Source organism: Puntigrus tetrazona, chromosome 20 (genome assembly GCF_018831695.1).
Source record: "Puntigrus tetrazona isolate hp1 chromosome 20, ASM1883169v1, whole genome shotgun sequence".
NCBI classification, from domain to species: domain Eukaryota; kingdom Metazoa; phylum Chordata; class Actinopteri; order Cypriniformes; family Cyprinidae; genus Puntigrus; species Puntigrus tetrazona.
In genome coordinates, this window is record NC_056718.1 from 25,405,116 (window position 1) to 25,422,615 (window position 17,500).

At 38.1% G+C, this 17,500-nt stretch overlaps 3 protein-coding genes across 6 annotated transcripts in view; 2 read left to right on the top strand and 1 right to left on the bottom strand.

The window, feature by feature from the left end:
• Positions 1-3,660, bottom strand: part of mettl24 (methyltransferase like 24) — a 12,927-nt gene extending 9,267 nt beyond the window's left edge. Inside the window, 2 exon segments of the mRNA XM_043220554.1 lie at positions 1,376-1,608; positions 2,704-3,660. Coding sequence (XP_043076489.1) covers positions 1,376-1,558 — 183 coding nt within the window. The 5' untranslated portion in view covers positions 1,559-1,608; positions 2,704-3,660.
• A 228-nt stretch (positions 3,661-3,888) lies between these two features.
• apobb.2 (apolipoprotein Bb, tandem duplicate 2) lies at positions 3,889-16,619 on the top strand. Of its 2 annotated transcripts, XM_043218753.1 has the most exons (24): positions 3,889-4,046; positions 4,634-4,663; positions 4,760-4,863; positions 4,946-5,091; positions 6,353-6,500; positions 6,583-6,735; positions 7,422-7,546; positions 7,710-7,795; positions 7,879-8,329; positions 8,572-8,683; positions 8,755-8,901; positions 8,981-9,192; positions 9,275-9,470; positions 9,547-9,726; positions 9,802-9,981; positions 10,068-10,235; positions 10,330-10,535; positions 10,631-10,798; positions 10,882-10,991; positions 11,083-11,283; positions 11,384-11,538; positions 11,650-11,708; positions 11,801-12,174; positions 12,249-16,619. In XM_043218753.1, exons 1-24 carry the CDS (start codon positions 3,995-3,997, stop codon positions 16,436-16,438), a joined length of 7,953 nt encoding a protein of 2,650 aa, XP_043074688.1. In that variant the 5' UTR covers positions 3,889-3,994; the 3' UTR covers positions 16,439-16,619. The 2 variants fall into 2 exon arrangements, with proteins under 2 accessions (XP_043074688.1, XP_043074689.1); XM_043218754.1 differs by lacking the exons at positions 3,889-4,046; positions 4,634-4,663; positions 4,760-4,863; positions 4,946-5,091; positions 6,353-6,500 and having other exon boundaries at positions 6,624-6,762.
• A 781-nt stretch (positions 16,620-17,400) lies between these two features.
• The window catches only part of bub1ba (BUB1 mitotic checkpoint serine/threonine kinase Ba), a 12,561-nt gene continuing 12,461 nt past the window's right edge, over positions 17,401-17,500 (top strand). For 2 of the 3 annotated variants that reach the window (XM_043218738.1, XM_043218740.1), the window contains exon 1: positions 17,406-17,500. This exon is cut by the window's right edge and continues 263 nt beyond it. The gene's annotated coding sequence lies outside the window, so the exon portion shown is untranslated. The other variant, XM_043218739.1, reaches the window with a different exon arrangement.

Below are 17,500 nucleotides of genomic sequence, written 5' to 3' on the forward strand. Positions count from 1 at the left end.
ATTATTTATTCCTCTCATAAGTGCTGAATTTTTAGCATCGTTACTCCAGTGTCTTTCCAGTAAGTTGCTGATTTCTGCTCAAGAAATATTTCTGATTATTATCAACGAAAAAGACATTTTATATGATACATTATATGATACATTTTATATGATACATTATATGTTTTTTTTTTAGGATTCAGATAAATAGAACGACTGAAAGAACAGCATTTATCATAAATAAAAATCCTTTGTGAATAGAAGTATAATCTCTTCGTTTTCAGCCAGAAGCACTGAATAGTTCAGATGTTTGTGTCTGTGTTGATGAGGATCACACCCTTCATTTAGCTTTTTTTATCATGCTTATTTAAATATCAGATGCCCTTTTATTATATTATATTATATAATTATATTTTCCCCTTTCTAATACCAGTCTATATTTCCGCTGCTGTACCTTTAAGACACCTGTATGTAAATGAGCATCACTCGTTAGAATGCATGACGTTACTGAACACCGAACAGGTTTTGATCTGTAAAAGTGGGCGGTCTTATGTTAATGAGCTCATGTTTAGACGTTCAGACTAGCGCACTCGAAAGGGATCTTTGTGTGGCGCTTCTTCGACTCAGAGGTCAGAGGTCAGGCCCTGCTGCAGAGAGAGTTAATGTCATGAAAGCGCTTTTGTTTAGGAGAAAACTCAGATCAGAGTCTGCTCCTTGGACACGCTGTAACTCGACAGTTATCAATCCACATTAAAATGATTTAAAGCAGGACAAAAGAAGCATACTAATAAGCTAAAGTACATGAGCGGACCTCATATTTTGTGGTTCGGTTCGTTCCATCAACAACCATTTTGTTGAATAGGTTTTGAAATGTTTCTATTGAAGAAGGGTTGGAAAATGATACAAATATGCAAAGGATTAAAAAAAAAAAGTAAATTCTAGAATCTCGAATGGATTTTTTTCACAGTGCATATCATTTTTTTCATGTTTTGTCTTTGAGTAAGCATAAGGAAACATGATTTTTAATGAGAAAGTAGTATTTTTTATTATAATAATCTTATTCACGTTTATTTTAATAACTCAATCAGTAAGTTATGATTATTTTATTTTATTTAATATTGTATATTGTGCCACTCATGCTGTAAATAAGGCTAATTCTATTTTAATTTATTAATGAATTGTTTTATTTAGTTATTTAAAATTCCTAGTTTTTTTTATTTTAATACATTTTATTTATTATTAATAATTATTTGATTTAACTGTAAACTATTTGAACAGTGTGCCACTTCAATGGTTAAATTGCATTATTTTACTTTGATTAATTGCATTATCTTGAATTGATTCTTTGAATGTGGCCCCAGACGTTGTCTCAGGTGCGTCTGAATCAGTGTCTCACCCGTCTGGGATGCTTCAGCGCCGAGCAGCAGGTGGACCCAGCATCTGTTGCCGTGGCGACGGTCCTGCGCCGCTGGCCGTGTTTGTGCAGACGCAGCACGTAGACGTGAGCGCAGACGCAGATGAGCGACAGCAGCAGGCCGCACACACTCGTCCTCGTCCTGCAGCTGCGCAGACGGCTCATCTCAGCCTTCCATCTGTGTGTGACGCGACACACACACACACACACACACGCTGTGTTCAGACAGCAGTGTGGTAAGAAAAGCTGATTAATCAACGATAAACAAACAAACAAAAGTCATTGAAATTAATAAAACCAAAAATACGTACTTGATTACTTAATGTTAGTTAGTGATATGATTAAGGGACATTTAATTATGGAGTTTTAGGAGTGTGCCTTTAATCAAATTCACAATTAATTTATGATATTAAGAATTCATTAATAATAAATACTGCAAACCCTGATGAACAATATTTATAGGCAACTTATTTAAAGTAAAAAAAAAAATAAATAAATGTATAAATTAGTGAATGAAGAAATATTTCTATATATAAATGTTTATGTAAAAATGTTAAATGTTTAAGTAATTATTTCATTATGTATTTCACCATTTATTTAGTTACTGAGTGTTTGACCCTTCATGAAGCAATAACTGTAACTCATAAATTTCTTTTTGAATTTTAATTGTTTTAAATAGTTAATTATTTTAATATAGTAAAAAGTTATAAAGTTTAATTATTTAAGTTTAACTGACTTCTTATTTATAACTGTTATTTAGTTATTTAATGCAGTGCACTCCTCATTTATATAAATATTGCTTTAATTTTTTTTTTTTACAAAAACTGCTGGACAACATCTTATTCTTTTGCATTGATTATTCTAATTTAGTCTATATTTCCCAATATAAGTTGGACTGTTTTAAGCCAAACATTTTTTATAACGTGAAACTGATCTGATATGAATCATCTGCACTTTTTTGTTGCGTTTTGCATTCGCTTAATAATCAAAAATAGACAGGGTTACTGAGGGTAACACTTTACAGGAAGGCTTCATTTGTTAACATCTTAAAATCTAGAGTTGAATCTGTTAATATTATTTATTAAGACTGAAAAACTAGCGATGAACATTTTTTTATTTTTTACAATTTACGTTTGAAGATTTAATACATTCTACAAAAAGCACAATTAATAGCAGAAAAATGCAATTACGTTTAATTTAACGTTTCTTTGCGATGGTTTGTACATCCTGATTTTTTTTGTTAACTGACAATAACTAAAAGGACTCTTATTGTAAAGTGCAACCGTCCGACGTAATAAGGTTTTGTTCACCTCTTTCACGCAGCGCTCCTCGATCTTCTGCTCTCCGTGTTGGTTTTGTTGACTTCCGTGCTTCTTCTCTCCGTCCGCATGCCTTCAGAAAGTCAGCCGAGCGCTGGTAGACATCTTCTCCTTCTCTGTGAGCGTCTGAACGCAGAACACACACGGATTTGAGTCTCTCCACCCACACGCCTCTGGACAGATGAGGCGTGTAACTCTAGACACACACACACACACACACACACACTCCGCCCCTCGACCGGAGCCTCGGCACAATGCTGCATGTTCTTCAGAGGAGAGAAGAACGAGGAAACCGCTTCTGCTGCAAAGACTCATGGGAACAAGTTCAATCAGAACACAGACAAGCCATCAGTCGTACTGGGAATCAGATACTGATTATAAAATGAGATGTCTGATGGAGAGCTGGAGAAATAAAGTTTTGGAGGTTCTCCTCAAAAGATCCTGACTCTTCTAGAAAAGGACTGATGGAGAATCAAGTAAAGCTGGAGGCACGAGCGCAGTTGTTCTGGAGAGCTTTTGCTGGTAGAAAGGCTCTAAACTATGAGTGTTGTGTGTTTCTGCTCAACACTGACATCTCTTGTTATCAGCGGAAACTAGGTTTCAGGCACGCATACAGTATCCCAGTCATATTTGATTTAGTGCTCTCAGTGCTTTTCTTTTCAGAGTGATATCCTGTTGAGAGGAATTGGAAAGCTGAATCACAAGCCTGTTTTTATTTCGTCTTACGAGGTAAGAAGACGCTAATGAGACGCAAAAAGGACTAAATAAAACATTGTTTACAAAAACAGCATGAGATGGAAAAGTCATTATTGATTGATGGACTTATTGACGTCGTATAGGAGTCCGTTACAATCTCTAGAAACCCTGAGCCGCTAACGTAATTTAACATTTATTAAATGACAACTTTATTTCATTTCAAAAATAATATAAATCCGACGGGTGCGGGGAATCAGCTAACAATCAACTAAACAAAGACAGGAACGGGAACGACCAAATAAGGGCAACTAATGGAAACCAAACAGGTTTTTTTTGGCGAAGATCAAATTTATATTTAATGTATTTAACATCTGACATCCATTTGTGTTCATTCACATGATAAAATATCGCCAGGTGTGTTCAAATGCCATCGGCCTTTCTCTTTTTTTGGGGGAAATCAATGTCAGACTCTGTTTATTCTGTCACAGCAGTGTTTGTATGAACTTTGGAGTCTTATTTTAAGACGTGAGTTTGGTTTGCTATAAATGTCCTGGTCATAAGTCTGTAAACTGAATTATGAAGCATCATGGGTGATAATAAGCTCCGTCTTTTGCTGCTTTTGAGCATCTCCTTGTCTAGTAAGTATCTCTACTTTTATTTCTGTAGCACTTTATACAGTACAGCTCTGTTCAGTTCAAATGTTGATTGAGTTCAGTGTCATTGCTGCAAAGTTTCATGCGAATATTTGCACTGTAAAAGTCTGTATTTTCGTCTTTTTTTACAGTTTATATAAACATTCTTAAATCAAGAAACACTTAGATGCATTAGATATATACCAGCGGTGTCTTTTAATTATTTTATAAATATTCTAAATAGTGTAGTTGTTGCTCATTTATTTATTAATTCTTAATTTTCAGTATTATTTATCAATTTATCAATATTCACTTGTCAGAATCAGTAGAGCACAATTAAAATAATTTAAAAAATCAGATTCAATTTATAGAAATGCATTTAAATAAAATAAGACATTGGTCACTGTCTCAATAGTGAAAATTGTATTGACACAACAGTTGCTTTTTTCATTTTAATTGAATGCTTTTTTTAAATTAATATGAAATTAGACCATTTATGCATGAATTTTACTTTGCCAATGCCATTACAATAACACAGATTCATTTTCAGCCCTGATTACAGTTTAATGACATGCTTTTATTTTGCATTACAGAAGCGCAGGATGAAGGACCACCATGCTTCCGTATGTCTCTTGATATTATTTCACAGAATCAACTGTAATGATCTAAATTCAGTAATGTATTTATGCACTGAATATGAATTGCTCTGTTGCTTCTAGTGGCCAAAAGATACAAACCCTTCAACAAGTATGAATACTTCTATAAGACAGAGTCCTTGAACTCTTTGAATGAGGCAGTCAATGGCCCCGAGGCCAGCTGCAAGGTAAAGTATGAACCCATTTCCCTACATCAAACACTAAAGGTAATAATGTTTTGTTAACAATGCAGTGTCCATATCGCTTTAGGTTGAGATTGCGGTTCCTGGTGCATGCAGCTACATCTTGCGCACCGCCGAATGCAAACTGAGAGAAGTGATTGACGTCGATGGAGATGGAAGGCCAGTGTTTGGAGAAGCTGCTGGCACCAAAGTCTTCAAAACCGCCATGGAGAAGTAAAGGCCCATTCACACCGAGAACGTTAACAGTACTAGCATCCACGCTAGTGGTGCACTGTAGTCTGCTGCTCTAAATGCATGAACGCACCACTATCTGTAAAAACAGGCTCATTTTCCAACTCCCCTAGAGTTAAACAGTTGAGTTTTATAGTTTTTGAATCCATTCATCCGATCTTCAGTTCTGGCGCTAGCACTTTTAGCATAGCTTAGCATAGGTCAGAATCTAATTAGACCGTTAGAATCACGTTCAAAAATGACTCTTCTGTAGTTACACGTCATGTACTACATTATCTTGGCTGAGATTCCAGCGTAATAATCTTAATATTTTCGCCTGATCCCCAGCTGGGAAAAATAGCGAAACCCTTTGGTAGATTTTGAGCATGATGCTAACGGTCTAATCGGATTCAATCATTTATGCTAAGATGCAGCTAAAAGTGCTACTGCCAGACGTGGAGGTCGACCGAATAGATTCAAAAACAATAAAACTCAATTTAACTCTAGGAGAGTTATAAAATTAGTCTATTTTCAAAAATAATGGTGCGTTCGTGTAAAGGCTGATTCTGATTGGCTTTTACTGTCCATCTAGGGTTGTTCAATTCCTGTATTTTTTTATTTATTCTGATTCTTTGGATCTGGAGTCAACTTTGTGATCGATTCCTCACTGTTAGCTTAGATTCTTTTTTTCTTTATAGATTGAAATGTGTTAACCTTATCTCGCTGTGACTGCTATCTTCGAAGGCTGATGTCCTTTTACATTTTCTTAGTATTCATTGAGTGTCTATTTACACTATGTGAAAATTGCTGGCAGAGGCTATTTACACCGACGTCTGGTTGGGCGAGTCAACATTACAAAATATGTTTGTTTACCATCAGCTCCAGTAGTGTACATAAATGTTATGTTCAATAAAAAGGAAAAAAATAAACAAAAAGTTGAAAGTAAAGTAAGGGGTAGGTTGTAGGGAGGGCTTTATTGTCCCAATAAGGTGGAAACTGTGGCATCCATTTAATAATTTGAATTAAAATTAAAATTACACCAAGTAAGTTATTATTTGCTTTGCTGATGATTCTCGATTCCCAAGGCCTCAGAATGGATTCCCAACCCTATGTCAGAACTGAACCATTGTTAAAGCAGTATAGCTATCGTCCTTGGAGGGAGCAAACCTTAAATTTTGTTATTGCTATAACACATGTTTCATGTATATTATGAATCTGCAAGAAAGAAGTATATTTGTCAATAAACTCTTCTCTCTTTGTTCAGACATCCTCTGAAGTTCACCGTTGAGGGAGATGATGACGTCAAGCTTTTCCCTGAGGAAGATGAGCTAATAAACATCCTCAACATCAAGAGGGGAATCATCTCTGCTCTTGCTGTCCCTGTGCTTGAGGAGGACAGGAACAAAGAGATGGTCTGTTGATAAAATTCACTCTTGAAGAAGAAAGACGATCGTGTCGAATCTACCTCTGACACAGAGACTGTTTCCATTCCAGCCCACCATCTACGGACTGTGTAAGACTGACTATGTTGAGAAAACCGGAGAAGACGTCGACACTGAAGTCACCCTGAACAGAGACCTGTCCAAATGTGACAAGTTCAGACCAATCGAGGACCACACCAGTCCCTTGGCCCTCATCACTGGCTTGGTGAATTCTGAGACCTAGGTTTAAAGGGTTAGTTCACCCCAGAATGAAAATTCTGTAATTAATTACTCTTTTATGTCGTTCCAAATCTTTATAACACAAATTAACATATTTTTGATGAAACCAGGGAGAGCTATCTGACCCTCCATAGAAAGCAATACAACTCAAATGTTCCAGAGACATCGGTAAATACATCGGTAAAACACTCCACGTGACATCGGTGGCTCAACTACCGCTTTGCGACTCTAGGAGAATACTTCTTTTTGCACAAAGAAAACAAAAATAACATTGTTTACTCAATCATTCTTCTGCCCTTAGTTACATCTTCTTCAGATGGCATTCATAACGCCAAGGCTGATTGCATCAAATATGTAAAACTGGAGTATGCTTTACGATACTCTTTACTGTGTTTCTGGAGCTGGATCATTTCAGATGCATTGCAACTGATTTCTGGGTTAGGTTAGGGTTAGGGTTAGGTTGGGGTTAGAAATCTGGCTCTCTGATTTCATCAAAAATATCTTAATTTGTGTCCTAAAGATAAACAAAAGTCTTACGAGTTAAAAAAACGATGATTTATTAATTACATAATTTTCATTTTGGGGAAAAAAAAAACTTGACTTTTTATGTAAATTCCCAGTGGAGACGAGTGGAGTGAGATTTTCAATGCTTTTCTTTCTCTCTTCCAAAAGCATCATCCTCTTGCTCAGCTGATCTGGAGCAACCAGACCTGCAACTACACCTTTGACATTAAGCAGCACCACATGACCTCTGGAAGTTGCACTGAAAAACATGTGCTTGCGCCTTTCTCATACAAGTATGTAAATGCATGAATTATTAACATGCAGAACAAACCAGAATGCAATGGTAGATGATTTGGATAAAAGCCTCTCCCAAAAGCATACATATTAATTGCTTGATTTTGTCGATATAGCTGAGTGGTTGTGCACTTCTGATGTTGTCTCTATGGCTATGACTAGGGGAAGATATGGAGTGACCAATACTGGCAAACAGTTCTTGAACCTTTTAGGAGTTGCTGAGTACAATGACAGAGTCTTTGAAAGCAGTAAGATAACGATTTTTGGCGTGAACATTCATAACTCGCCTGCAGTGTCAAACCAAATGCAAAATGTGCCGTTACTCCTCCAGATGTGGCCAATGTGAAACCCCTCCATCTTGACCGCAGTGTTGACATGAGCCCCGTCCAGGATAAAGATGCCGCTCTTACTATTCTGCAAGAACTTTCTGGCCTTTCCAAGACCAATGATGAATACAAGAGAGCATACTTGGCCCACAAGCTTATAGCTGTGATCCGCAAGATGGAAGCTGAAACCCTGACAACCACTGTTCCTGAGGCCCTGGAGATCTCTCAGTCTTTGACGTACCAGGCTTTGTTACAGTGTGGCACCCCAGAATGCAACAGCGCTATCATGCAGATTTTCAGGACCTTTGACAGGTCCTCAGTTGAGATTGACGCTGCTGTATATGGCATGGGAATGATCCCCCAGTCCTCCCGAGTCCTTGTGAAGGAAATGCTGGCGATGGCAAAGTTCAAGCCAACCAAACCCATCTACTATGCTCTCAGCCATGTTGTGAGAAGGTAAGGGACACATCTTTAGATTAAAGGAATAGTTCACCCAAAATAAAAAATTACACCAAAATGGTGATGGTTTTTAATTTTCACTGAATGCATTAACTGATAAAAAGCAAACCCTGACTGCTATAGATAAGTGTCTGCCAAATACATAAATGTAGAGCAACATAATTTGCCACCACTTGAAAAGACATTTTCGCACAATTCTGAGATGAAAAGAACATCTTGTGTTCTCTGTGTGATCTAAGGCTCTATGAGACCGACGGAGTCACCAATGAGATCCAGGCAGTAGCTGATTATGTCCTTGAACAGATTGGTGATTGCACAGGTGACCCGGAACACGTCTTTCTTTCTCTAAAGGTATGTTCACACAAATTCCTACATGCTGGTAAATTAAACTTCAGACTCTACAGCTAAGCGTCATCTTCCAGGTCATTGGCAACATGGTGGTCGCACTGGGAGCTGCTCGCCCTGCTTTGCATTCTGCTGTTATTCAATGCATCAACCAGCCAACTGCCTCCGCTTCAGTTCAACATGCTGCCATCCAAGTCTACAGACAGATTCTTGTACCTGAGGAGGTAAGCTGTTAAATACTGTATACCCACAGCTCTTGGCTAGCCTAAAGTCAGTCTAAAGATCACTTTGTGCCTTTTGTAGGGTCGCGAGGTGCTCATGGATGCTCTTCTGGACAAAGATGCATCCGTGCAGAAACGTGTTGCTGCCTACCTCATCTTGATTAAGAACCCTACACCTGCTGAACTTGCTCAATTGGCAGCATCTGTCCATCTTGAAGAAAACCGTCAGGCCAAGAGCTTCATCATCTCTCATATCACCAACATCTTGAGTTCTACAGCACCAGAGACTCTGGAGTAATTATGCATGAGAAAGTGAATAACTTATTATTATAATATTTTCGGAAGAAAATGTCATCTAGTTATTTTTACTCCCTAGTTTGAGGTGGAAGGTTCAAGAGGCCTTTCAAGGCAATGAAATTGGAATGATCATGGAATCCACAAAAATCTCTCGATACTATAGATTTGGATCTTTGGAAGGAAACATGATCTTTGAATCTCCTGATGAACTGCCAAGGGAGGTTATGCTGGAGATGACCTTAAATGCTTTTGGATTTGATATGGACTTCATTGAGGTACAGAGTCCAATAAAGGTCTGACATTTACTTGATGTGTTAGGTATTAATGCAATGATTTTATTCTTGCTTTCAGATTGGCATGGAGGGTAAGGGCTTTGAGTCTATTGTGGAGGCTCTCTTTGGTGAAGATGGATTCTTCCCAGACACCATCATGAAGACCACTTTATATGCTAGCGATAATATGCCTTCCCAACTAAATTATGTCTTGGACAACATTCTGCCAATCATGAGGAATGAAAGGAAAAAGAGACAGGTACGAAATGTGGTGAAATTAGCAAATGGACATATTGGACAATGGACATATATCTCAGTCTTCTGTGTGCTGTAGGCTACTCAAAACATAGTCAAGGAAATCAGTGACAATATCAACAAACTTATTGAGGACTTAAAGACCCAGGATACCCCTGAAGCGATGGTGTACCTCAAGCTTCTGGGTGCTGAACATGGCTATCTTGATGCTAAAGATGGCAAGATGATTCACGAGGTCCTTAAGATGATCCCCACTGACGTGAGTACAGCTTTACCAACCGCATTTATTAATGCATTTACTTAATATGAAATGGATTAAATCATCTGAATTATGTTTTCAAAAAGTTTGTCAAAAGACTGTTCTCAAGTGTCGAAAATGAGCTTTTCCTTCACTACATCTTCATGGATAATGAGTTCTATCTGCCCACCGGTGCTGGCTTTCCATTGAGAGTTGCTCTGTCTGGTACCGTTACAACTGGAATCCAAGGAGGATTGAGATTCAATCCAGGCATGGTGAGTCTTGCTTGCGTCATGTATGTGTTACCATCAAAATGTATCTTTCATTTCTGCTGTTATACTAAACTAAACAAACATGGCTACCTCACAGAAGGAATTTGCTTTCGCACTTTCTGCTGGCATTGAGTTTGTGACTGAGATTGGGACTCACTTCCCAGACTACGTTCTCTCTGGGCTGGAGATGCACACCAATATTTATCATGAAAGCAGCCTCAGAGCGAAGCTCTCTGTGACTAACAACCAGCTTAAGCTTTCCATCCCAGCTCCTCGTGAGCCAACTGAGCTCATAAATGTGACGTAAGACATCTTGACTTCAAATGCAGAAAAGAAAATAACATTAAAATAAGTCAAATAATTATTTGACACAAATTGTTATTGTTCCCCATATATAGCAGTTCTCTGGTGTCTCTTGTTGGTTCCAAGATTATGCCCATTCATGCCAAGGGAGAGTATAATAATGGGACAACATGTGTTCCTGTTTTCCCTGGATGGAAGCAATGTACTGTCCTTAGCGCTCCTGATGATGCTGCCCCTTTTTTCCCTTTCAGTAGTGATGCCAAGTAATGGAAAATCATATATACTAATATTTAAATCATATTATTCCTAGGACAATATATTTCATCCACGCTGAATCTATGTTTAGATTTATTGTAATGCTCTACCCAACGGGAGAGGTCACAGAGTATACTGCTACCATCAGCAACACCTATGAGGAGGATTCAGACAAAGTTACATTTAGCATAAAGGCTGAAGGTAGCTTAATAAATAATGCTAGATTATTTGCTAGGTACTACAAACTTGAAAAAAGAGAATCTGCCTTTAAAATAACTGTCTTTTTTCCTAGGAACACCCTTCGAGGTCACAAATACGGTGATGTTAAACAGAAAGCAAAACACTGTATCATCGGAGTTGCTCATTACTCCTCTTCAGCTTTATTCTAAAGTTTCAGCGAGACTAAAGTATGATAAGAAGCTGACGGTGGAAATTGAGAGTGACATAAAACTCCCTGAGACAACGTCTGTTCAAACACTCATTCTGAAATTGGGTATGTGTCCAAAAACATTTATGCAATAGGATGATTAGAATATCTTAGCTAATTGTTTACTACTCGATTTTGAGCCCATCAAATATCTCTTCGATCTCAGAGAATATGAAGATTGAGGCTGAATTAAAGTCTTATGTCAATTCTGAGATTCAAAGAATCATTCCCAACATCAATGACATTGTCAGCAGCCTTCTTGATGGCCAGATTGCCCAGAATGAAATGAAAGTCCGTGATATCCTGGCAAAGTCAGCTGCGGTAAGATAATGAACTTATCTCAATTAATTTTTTTATCAGATTTTGACAAAGAAATATTTTAATTAAATGAAAAATAAATAAATGTACATTGTTGACAATCTAATTGTGCAGAATTTGGGAGTTCCTGCCATACCTGTGTTCACTATTCCTGAAAGACTGTTCCTGAATATGTGAGTCAATGTGTCCAGTATGGTGAACTTTCTATGCATAATATGCAATAGTTAAATAGTAGTTAAAATTTTCATAACTTTTTTTTAAACAGAGAGGTTGCTGCTAAATATCACTTTGGAAATCCTTACTATACCATCACTTTTCCCTTGCCCTTTGGTGGAAAATCCACTAGAGATCTAAACTTTCTGACTACCCTCTCCGTACCAAACCTAATCATACCTCATCTTGATATGGAATTTGAAGCTACTACCATTAATCTTCCTGAGGTCTCCATTCCTGTGAGTGCGTTGCTGTTTCTGCCAACTCCTAAAATGGCAGAGATGTCTGGAAAACTAAGCAGCAACTTCTACAACTTAGAAGCAGCTGCGTCTGCTACCCGAGATCCTGCTGCAGACCTATGTTATTCTGCTAAAGTTGAATTCACAGGAACAAGTCCTGTTGACCTCCTGTCCCTAAAGGTTGAAGGTAAAAAACATTAATTGTATACGCTTGATTTGAATGATTGCTTATTGATTGATTCATTTTCATTTATTGCACAGGATCTGCTCTTGTTGAGCCCACAACTGACAGTTCTCTTATGGCAAAAGTAAAAACCGTGGTTCACCACAAGATTATTGATGCCACCATCAGCGTTGAGGAAGAAGTAAAGCTTGCTGAAAAACTTAGTGTAAAATCCAAAAGCAAGCTTGATGTAATTAGCCATTTTGGAGGGCAATTTGCGCTGAAGCATTATGGAACTTTTGAAGTTAATGATGACAAGATTTCTGGAGATGGAAACCTGGAAGGATCTTTTGAAGCTGGTTCAGTCAATGGTTCAGGAATCCTTACGCAGTCAATCTCTCTACTCCCTTCCAGACAAGAGGCGAAGGTTAATTCTTCATTGAAAGTAGACTCCACACTTCTTAAAGCTCATAACACCTTTGCTTTAGCTTTTGCCAATGGAGAGGTGGAAATTCTATCCAACACAGCAACATTTGATGACCATCTATCAAACACTGCTAATGTCACCTTCAAGGATTTTCAGCTTGCTCTATATTCTCATACAAAAACACGGGCTTTTGGCCTGAAGATCCAAAACATGGCTGAGATCATAGCTGGTGTTGAAGCAGTCAGTGTTAAAATTGAGACCACTACTGACATCGCTGAAGAAAAAATTCATTCCCTGGTTGCAGGAGTATTGGACAACAATGGTCTGTCTATTAACAGTGATGCCTCTGTTAAACTCATGGGACACACAGCTGCTCACAAAGCCATTCTGAACGTCAATACGGATGGCCTGACCACTAGTGGCACAACCTCACTGCAAAGCACCTTTACAATGGAGGAGCTTAAACAGACCTTTGAGATCAACTACAAAAATCTAGCTGCCAGTGTTAAATGCAAAACAATTGGAAACTTCATGGGAACAAGCATTAACCACAACACTGAATTGGAGATGGCTGGACTTTCTGGCAGACTCAAGAATCACGTACGTTTCAACTCCATGGTGTTTAATGCTGAAACCAACACTTACGGTACAACAATTCCATTCAGTTTCAATTTTAATGCCTCTGCTAATGGTGACAATGATGTATACCTGTATGGGCACCTTAATTGTGAGTTTAATGGCAAAGTTCTCATGAAAGTAGAACCACAATCCGTAGCTCATTCTCATGAATTAGAGATTTCAACGCTTCTTCACATTGATAGTGTCAAAATCAAATCACATTTTAAAAGCAAGTCTGACACCCTGCTGATCCCATCTGAACAAAAGACTAAAGTGACTGTTAAGACTGAAGTGAACAACCATGCCATCAATCAAGAAATCAGCGGTTACAATACTCCAGCACAGTTTGGGATTAAAGGGTATGGAGGAGTGCACACCAATTTGTTAAACACTGTCAACCTTTCTTACCAGGACTTTAAAGTCTCTGGCTTACTAAAGTATGATAAAAGTAAGGAAAGACATTTAATTGTTTTGCCTTTCATTGATGGTTTGCTTCTGGTTCCTGAAAACATCAGAGTAACACTTGCAAGCATAGGCGAGACCCTGAGGAATTACATCAACAGAGAAGGAATTGCTTCCAAAATTCAAAACTTATCTCAGCATGTTAATGATTTTGTTTCTAATTTGAATTTTGAGAGAAGAGCTGTGCAGCTGAAACTTGCTTTGATTGCTCTATACAAGGAATTTGCATTAAAGCTGGAAAATCTGGTGGCCTCTCAGATCGGCGCATTTGCAAAACTAGTCAATGATATATTCAACCGTTTTGGTGAGGTGGTGGAACTGACTGTGAAGGGTGTGCTGGTTGAAAATGTAGTACCAAAGCACATCAGTATTTTGATACTTTCCATCTTTGAGGATGTTAAAATATTTCTTAGCTCGATCACCACCCAAAGTTACACAAAGCTGACTGAGATCTTCCATCCTGCCAATGTGGAGAACAAAAAACTTAGCAGTCCACTTCAGATTCCTTCAGTTTCAACAGCTCTTCAAGTGCCATCTTTTGGAAAGGTGTATGGTGAGGTCAGATTCATCAGCCCTGTATACAACATCAGAACCTCTGCAGAGTTCAAGAACGCCTCAGGGAGTCACCCTCTGTTCACGGCTTTCATTTACTCTAAAGGAACCTCTCCGATACATCAAATTCTGAATTACAATCTAAATTCCACTGCACAGATATCTATGCCTGAGATGAGTCCTGTGATAGTGTCTGAAACTCTCAAGCTGACACATATTTATTTGACTTTAGACCAACAAGCTTCATCGTCTCTGAATGTCTCTGTCTCTAACAATGCAAATTCTTCATTAATCACTCTTGAAACATCATACAAGCACCAGGTGACAATCCCCTCACAGTCCTTCTCTGGTGAAGTCAATCTGATTCAGAAGGCTATAGCTTTCCAGGATGGTGCTACAATTACCCTTACAGTTAAAAACGAAGGGTCTAGCAAGTTTAGTCTTGAAGACTTCTCTGAAGAAAGCACCCATAAGAGCGACCTGCATTTTAACATGGGCCTTAGCACTGCCAAGCTGACTTTCACAGGCCACACTGACGGAGCTCATTTGCAGATGAAGATGAAGGTGAATGTTGATGCTGTTGCGCTAAGCTACCTTGAATTCAATGCTTGTGTTGAAACAGAGTCACCATTTATCAAGAACAGTCTGCTGGTTGCATCTGGAAAGGCTTGCTTTGGTGATTTGAGTATAGAAATCAATGCAAACCATGACACCGAGTTTGTAGGACCTGTCAGCGGTGTCCTCTCTAACGTTGCACAAATCGTGACTGGTCCTTGTGTGGTGTATATTGACTTTCATAACTATGCTAATGCCACTTTCAAACACTACAACCCTATGTTAACCGCTGTTGATCTCAAGAATGACTACACTTTTATCTTCAACCCTGACATAAAAAAATTTAGCACTGTGGCAGTTGCCTCTTTTGACCATTTAAAGTATAGCCATAACTTCACAGCCAGCAACAATGAAGCAGAGATGGGTATATACAGTGTCGTGTATAGTGATCCCAGCTTTGAGTTCTTAAATGCTGCAGAAATGTTTGTGCCAGTCATTTTTAGGATTCCAGCAGGCAAAAAGCTGAAACTGAATGATGACCGACACATTGATCTAAATGCCAGACTTGTCTACCAGAAGAATGGTTTTGCTAATTTACTGGGCAACCTGGTTTCTGAGGTGTTTTTTGAGTCATCACTTCTCAACCTCAGTGCAAATACAGGTATTTATCCGAAGGAATGCTTGATAAATGTTAGTGCCACAACTGCCTCTGTGTTTCAGAAATTGAATTCCAAGCTTGATGGATCCTCTAGCTTGACCACAAAAAGTGGACTGAAACTGGCCTCTTCTTTGTTTATGGAGAATGCTCACATTGAGGGTAATCATAACAGCACCCTGACTCTGGAAGACAACTTTGAGGCTGTATTGTCTGTGGACACATTTGCTAAGGTTCATACGACAAGCTACACTGTTTACGCTGCTCATCAACTGTCTGCTGATACCGAGGCGCATCCAAAGGTAGAATCAAACTTGACAATCGAGTACACCTTCGATCAGCCAGACTCAGAGGCCTCTGGACATGGAGATGCTAAGAATACTTTGAAGCTGGATGCAACTCTTTCCTATTTCACCATTGAGTCTGTAAGCCGAATCACCACAAATTCTACATCTCGTGACGGTGTCACAATTATCGGAACACTAGATAATGAAGCTAACATCTACATAAAAACAGCTGATGGTCTGAAATCCAATTTGAAGACCACTGGAAATGGATACATTGGTTCTAGATATATAAAATTGTGGTTTGACATTAATGACCAGCTGATTGTGGAGGGAGACCTTGATCGAATGCATACTCGGCTAGAAATTGACTCAAACTATACACTTAGTCAGGATACAGAATACGACCTGGCAATGAACCACACTGCTCGTGGTAAAACTGATGTCGCTCCCCTAAGTACACTCATGGCCGCTCTAGACCTATTCTTGTCTCAGCCATCTTATAGAGATTTTGATGTAAGACATAAAGAAAGGACTTATTCATCAGATAGGTTTGCATACCAGATAGACTCGTTCTCCCGTTGGTACAACTCAACTATAGTAATAACAATACAGAATTTTGGTGAATTACCGAATGCAACGGCTCTATATGAGTGCTCTTACAATTTCACTTCTCCATCTATGCTTCTGGAATATCAGGGTGGCTTGCATATAATTCCCCTTTACCACAATTAATTAATTATTGTTTTAATTAATTAGTAAAATTAGTTTAATTAGTCTTTTACTACTGTATGCACGCTTACACTAGACCTCATAATCACAGAAAAGATTTCATCAAAAGTCATTCTACAACATTGTTTGTCCCAATCCACAATAAATGGGTCCAGTCTGTAAAAAAATAAAAAATAAAATTCAATTTGTTTTGCATTTTGTGCTGTTAATTTTCCCCACACACACACACACACAGAGAGAGAGAGAGAGAGAGAGAGAGAGTTTTAGTCCTGACAACTTTGACTAACCCTGGAAATCCTAGTAGTCTGAATCACCAGAACACCATGTGATCGTTAAATGCGGGTAATTAAAACGATCCAAATATGTGTCAACAGAACTGCAATATTAAGGCTGTGTAACTAAAATTAATAATAAAATTTTCCTTACCTATCTAGCACAAGTCCAACGGTTTTTGCAACGGTTATATTTAAATATTGATGACGTAATACAAAAGCGCTCTCCCAATGGAGTATTAATTTATTAATGAGTAGCTTATTTATTATTATTATTATTATTATTATTATTATTATTATTATTATTATTATTATTATTATTTATAAATAAATAAATACTACTACGACTACTGCAAGTGATTTCTGTATAATATATACATATCGCTTAATAACGTTAAGTTTAAAAAATTATGTAAAATGGATTTGATTGTTTTTACATACACACACAAACAATAGGAGACAGTATAATGGCGTATGCTTTTACTTTTTTTAAATAAAATTTTTACATGTTCATAGATAGAAGTTTTTGAACTTTTGTTTTTTTTTGCGGACCACACCACGTAATTTTTATTCAAGTTCACTCAGACTTAAACTTCTTCTTTTTAAAATCTCTAATTGAAATCCAGGACATTTTACGCACAGCGAAAATAAAAACGCGAACAAGGCGCGCGCGAGGGCGTGCTAAGAAACGCCGGTTCGCGCGTCACGGTCACGTGGTAACATTTGAAATTAAGCCTCGAATCGCGCAACAACACCGCTGTCAGCGAGCGGCATATAGGAAATAATAATCATA

Excerpts from the sequence above, each read along its gene's own strand:
- apobb.2 (XM_043218753.1), top strand. The coding sequence starts at position 3,995 with ATGGGTGATAATAAGCTCCGTCTTTTGCTGCTTTTGAGCATCTCCTTG. Across the intron at positions 6,501-6,582 it reads AGGACAGGAACAAAGAGATG|CCCACCATCTACGGACTGTG; the intron begins GTCTGTTGATAA and ends TTTCCATTCCAG. Across the intron at positions 10,536-10,630 it reads ACTGAGCTCATAAATGTGAC|CAGTTCTCTGGTGTCTCTTG; the intron begins GTAAGACATCTT and ends CCCCATATATAG.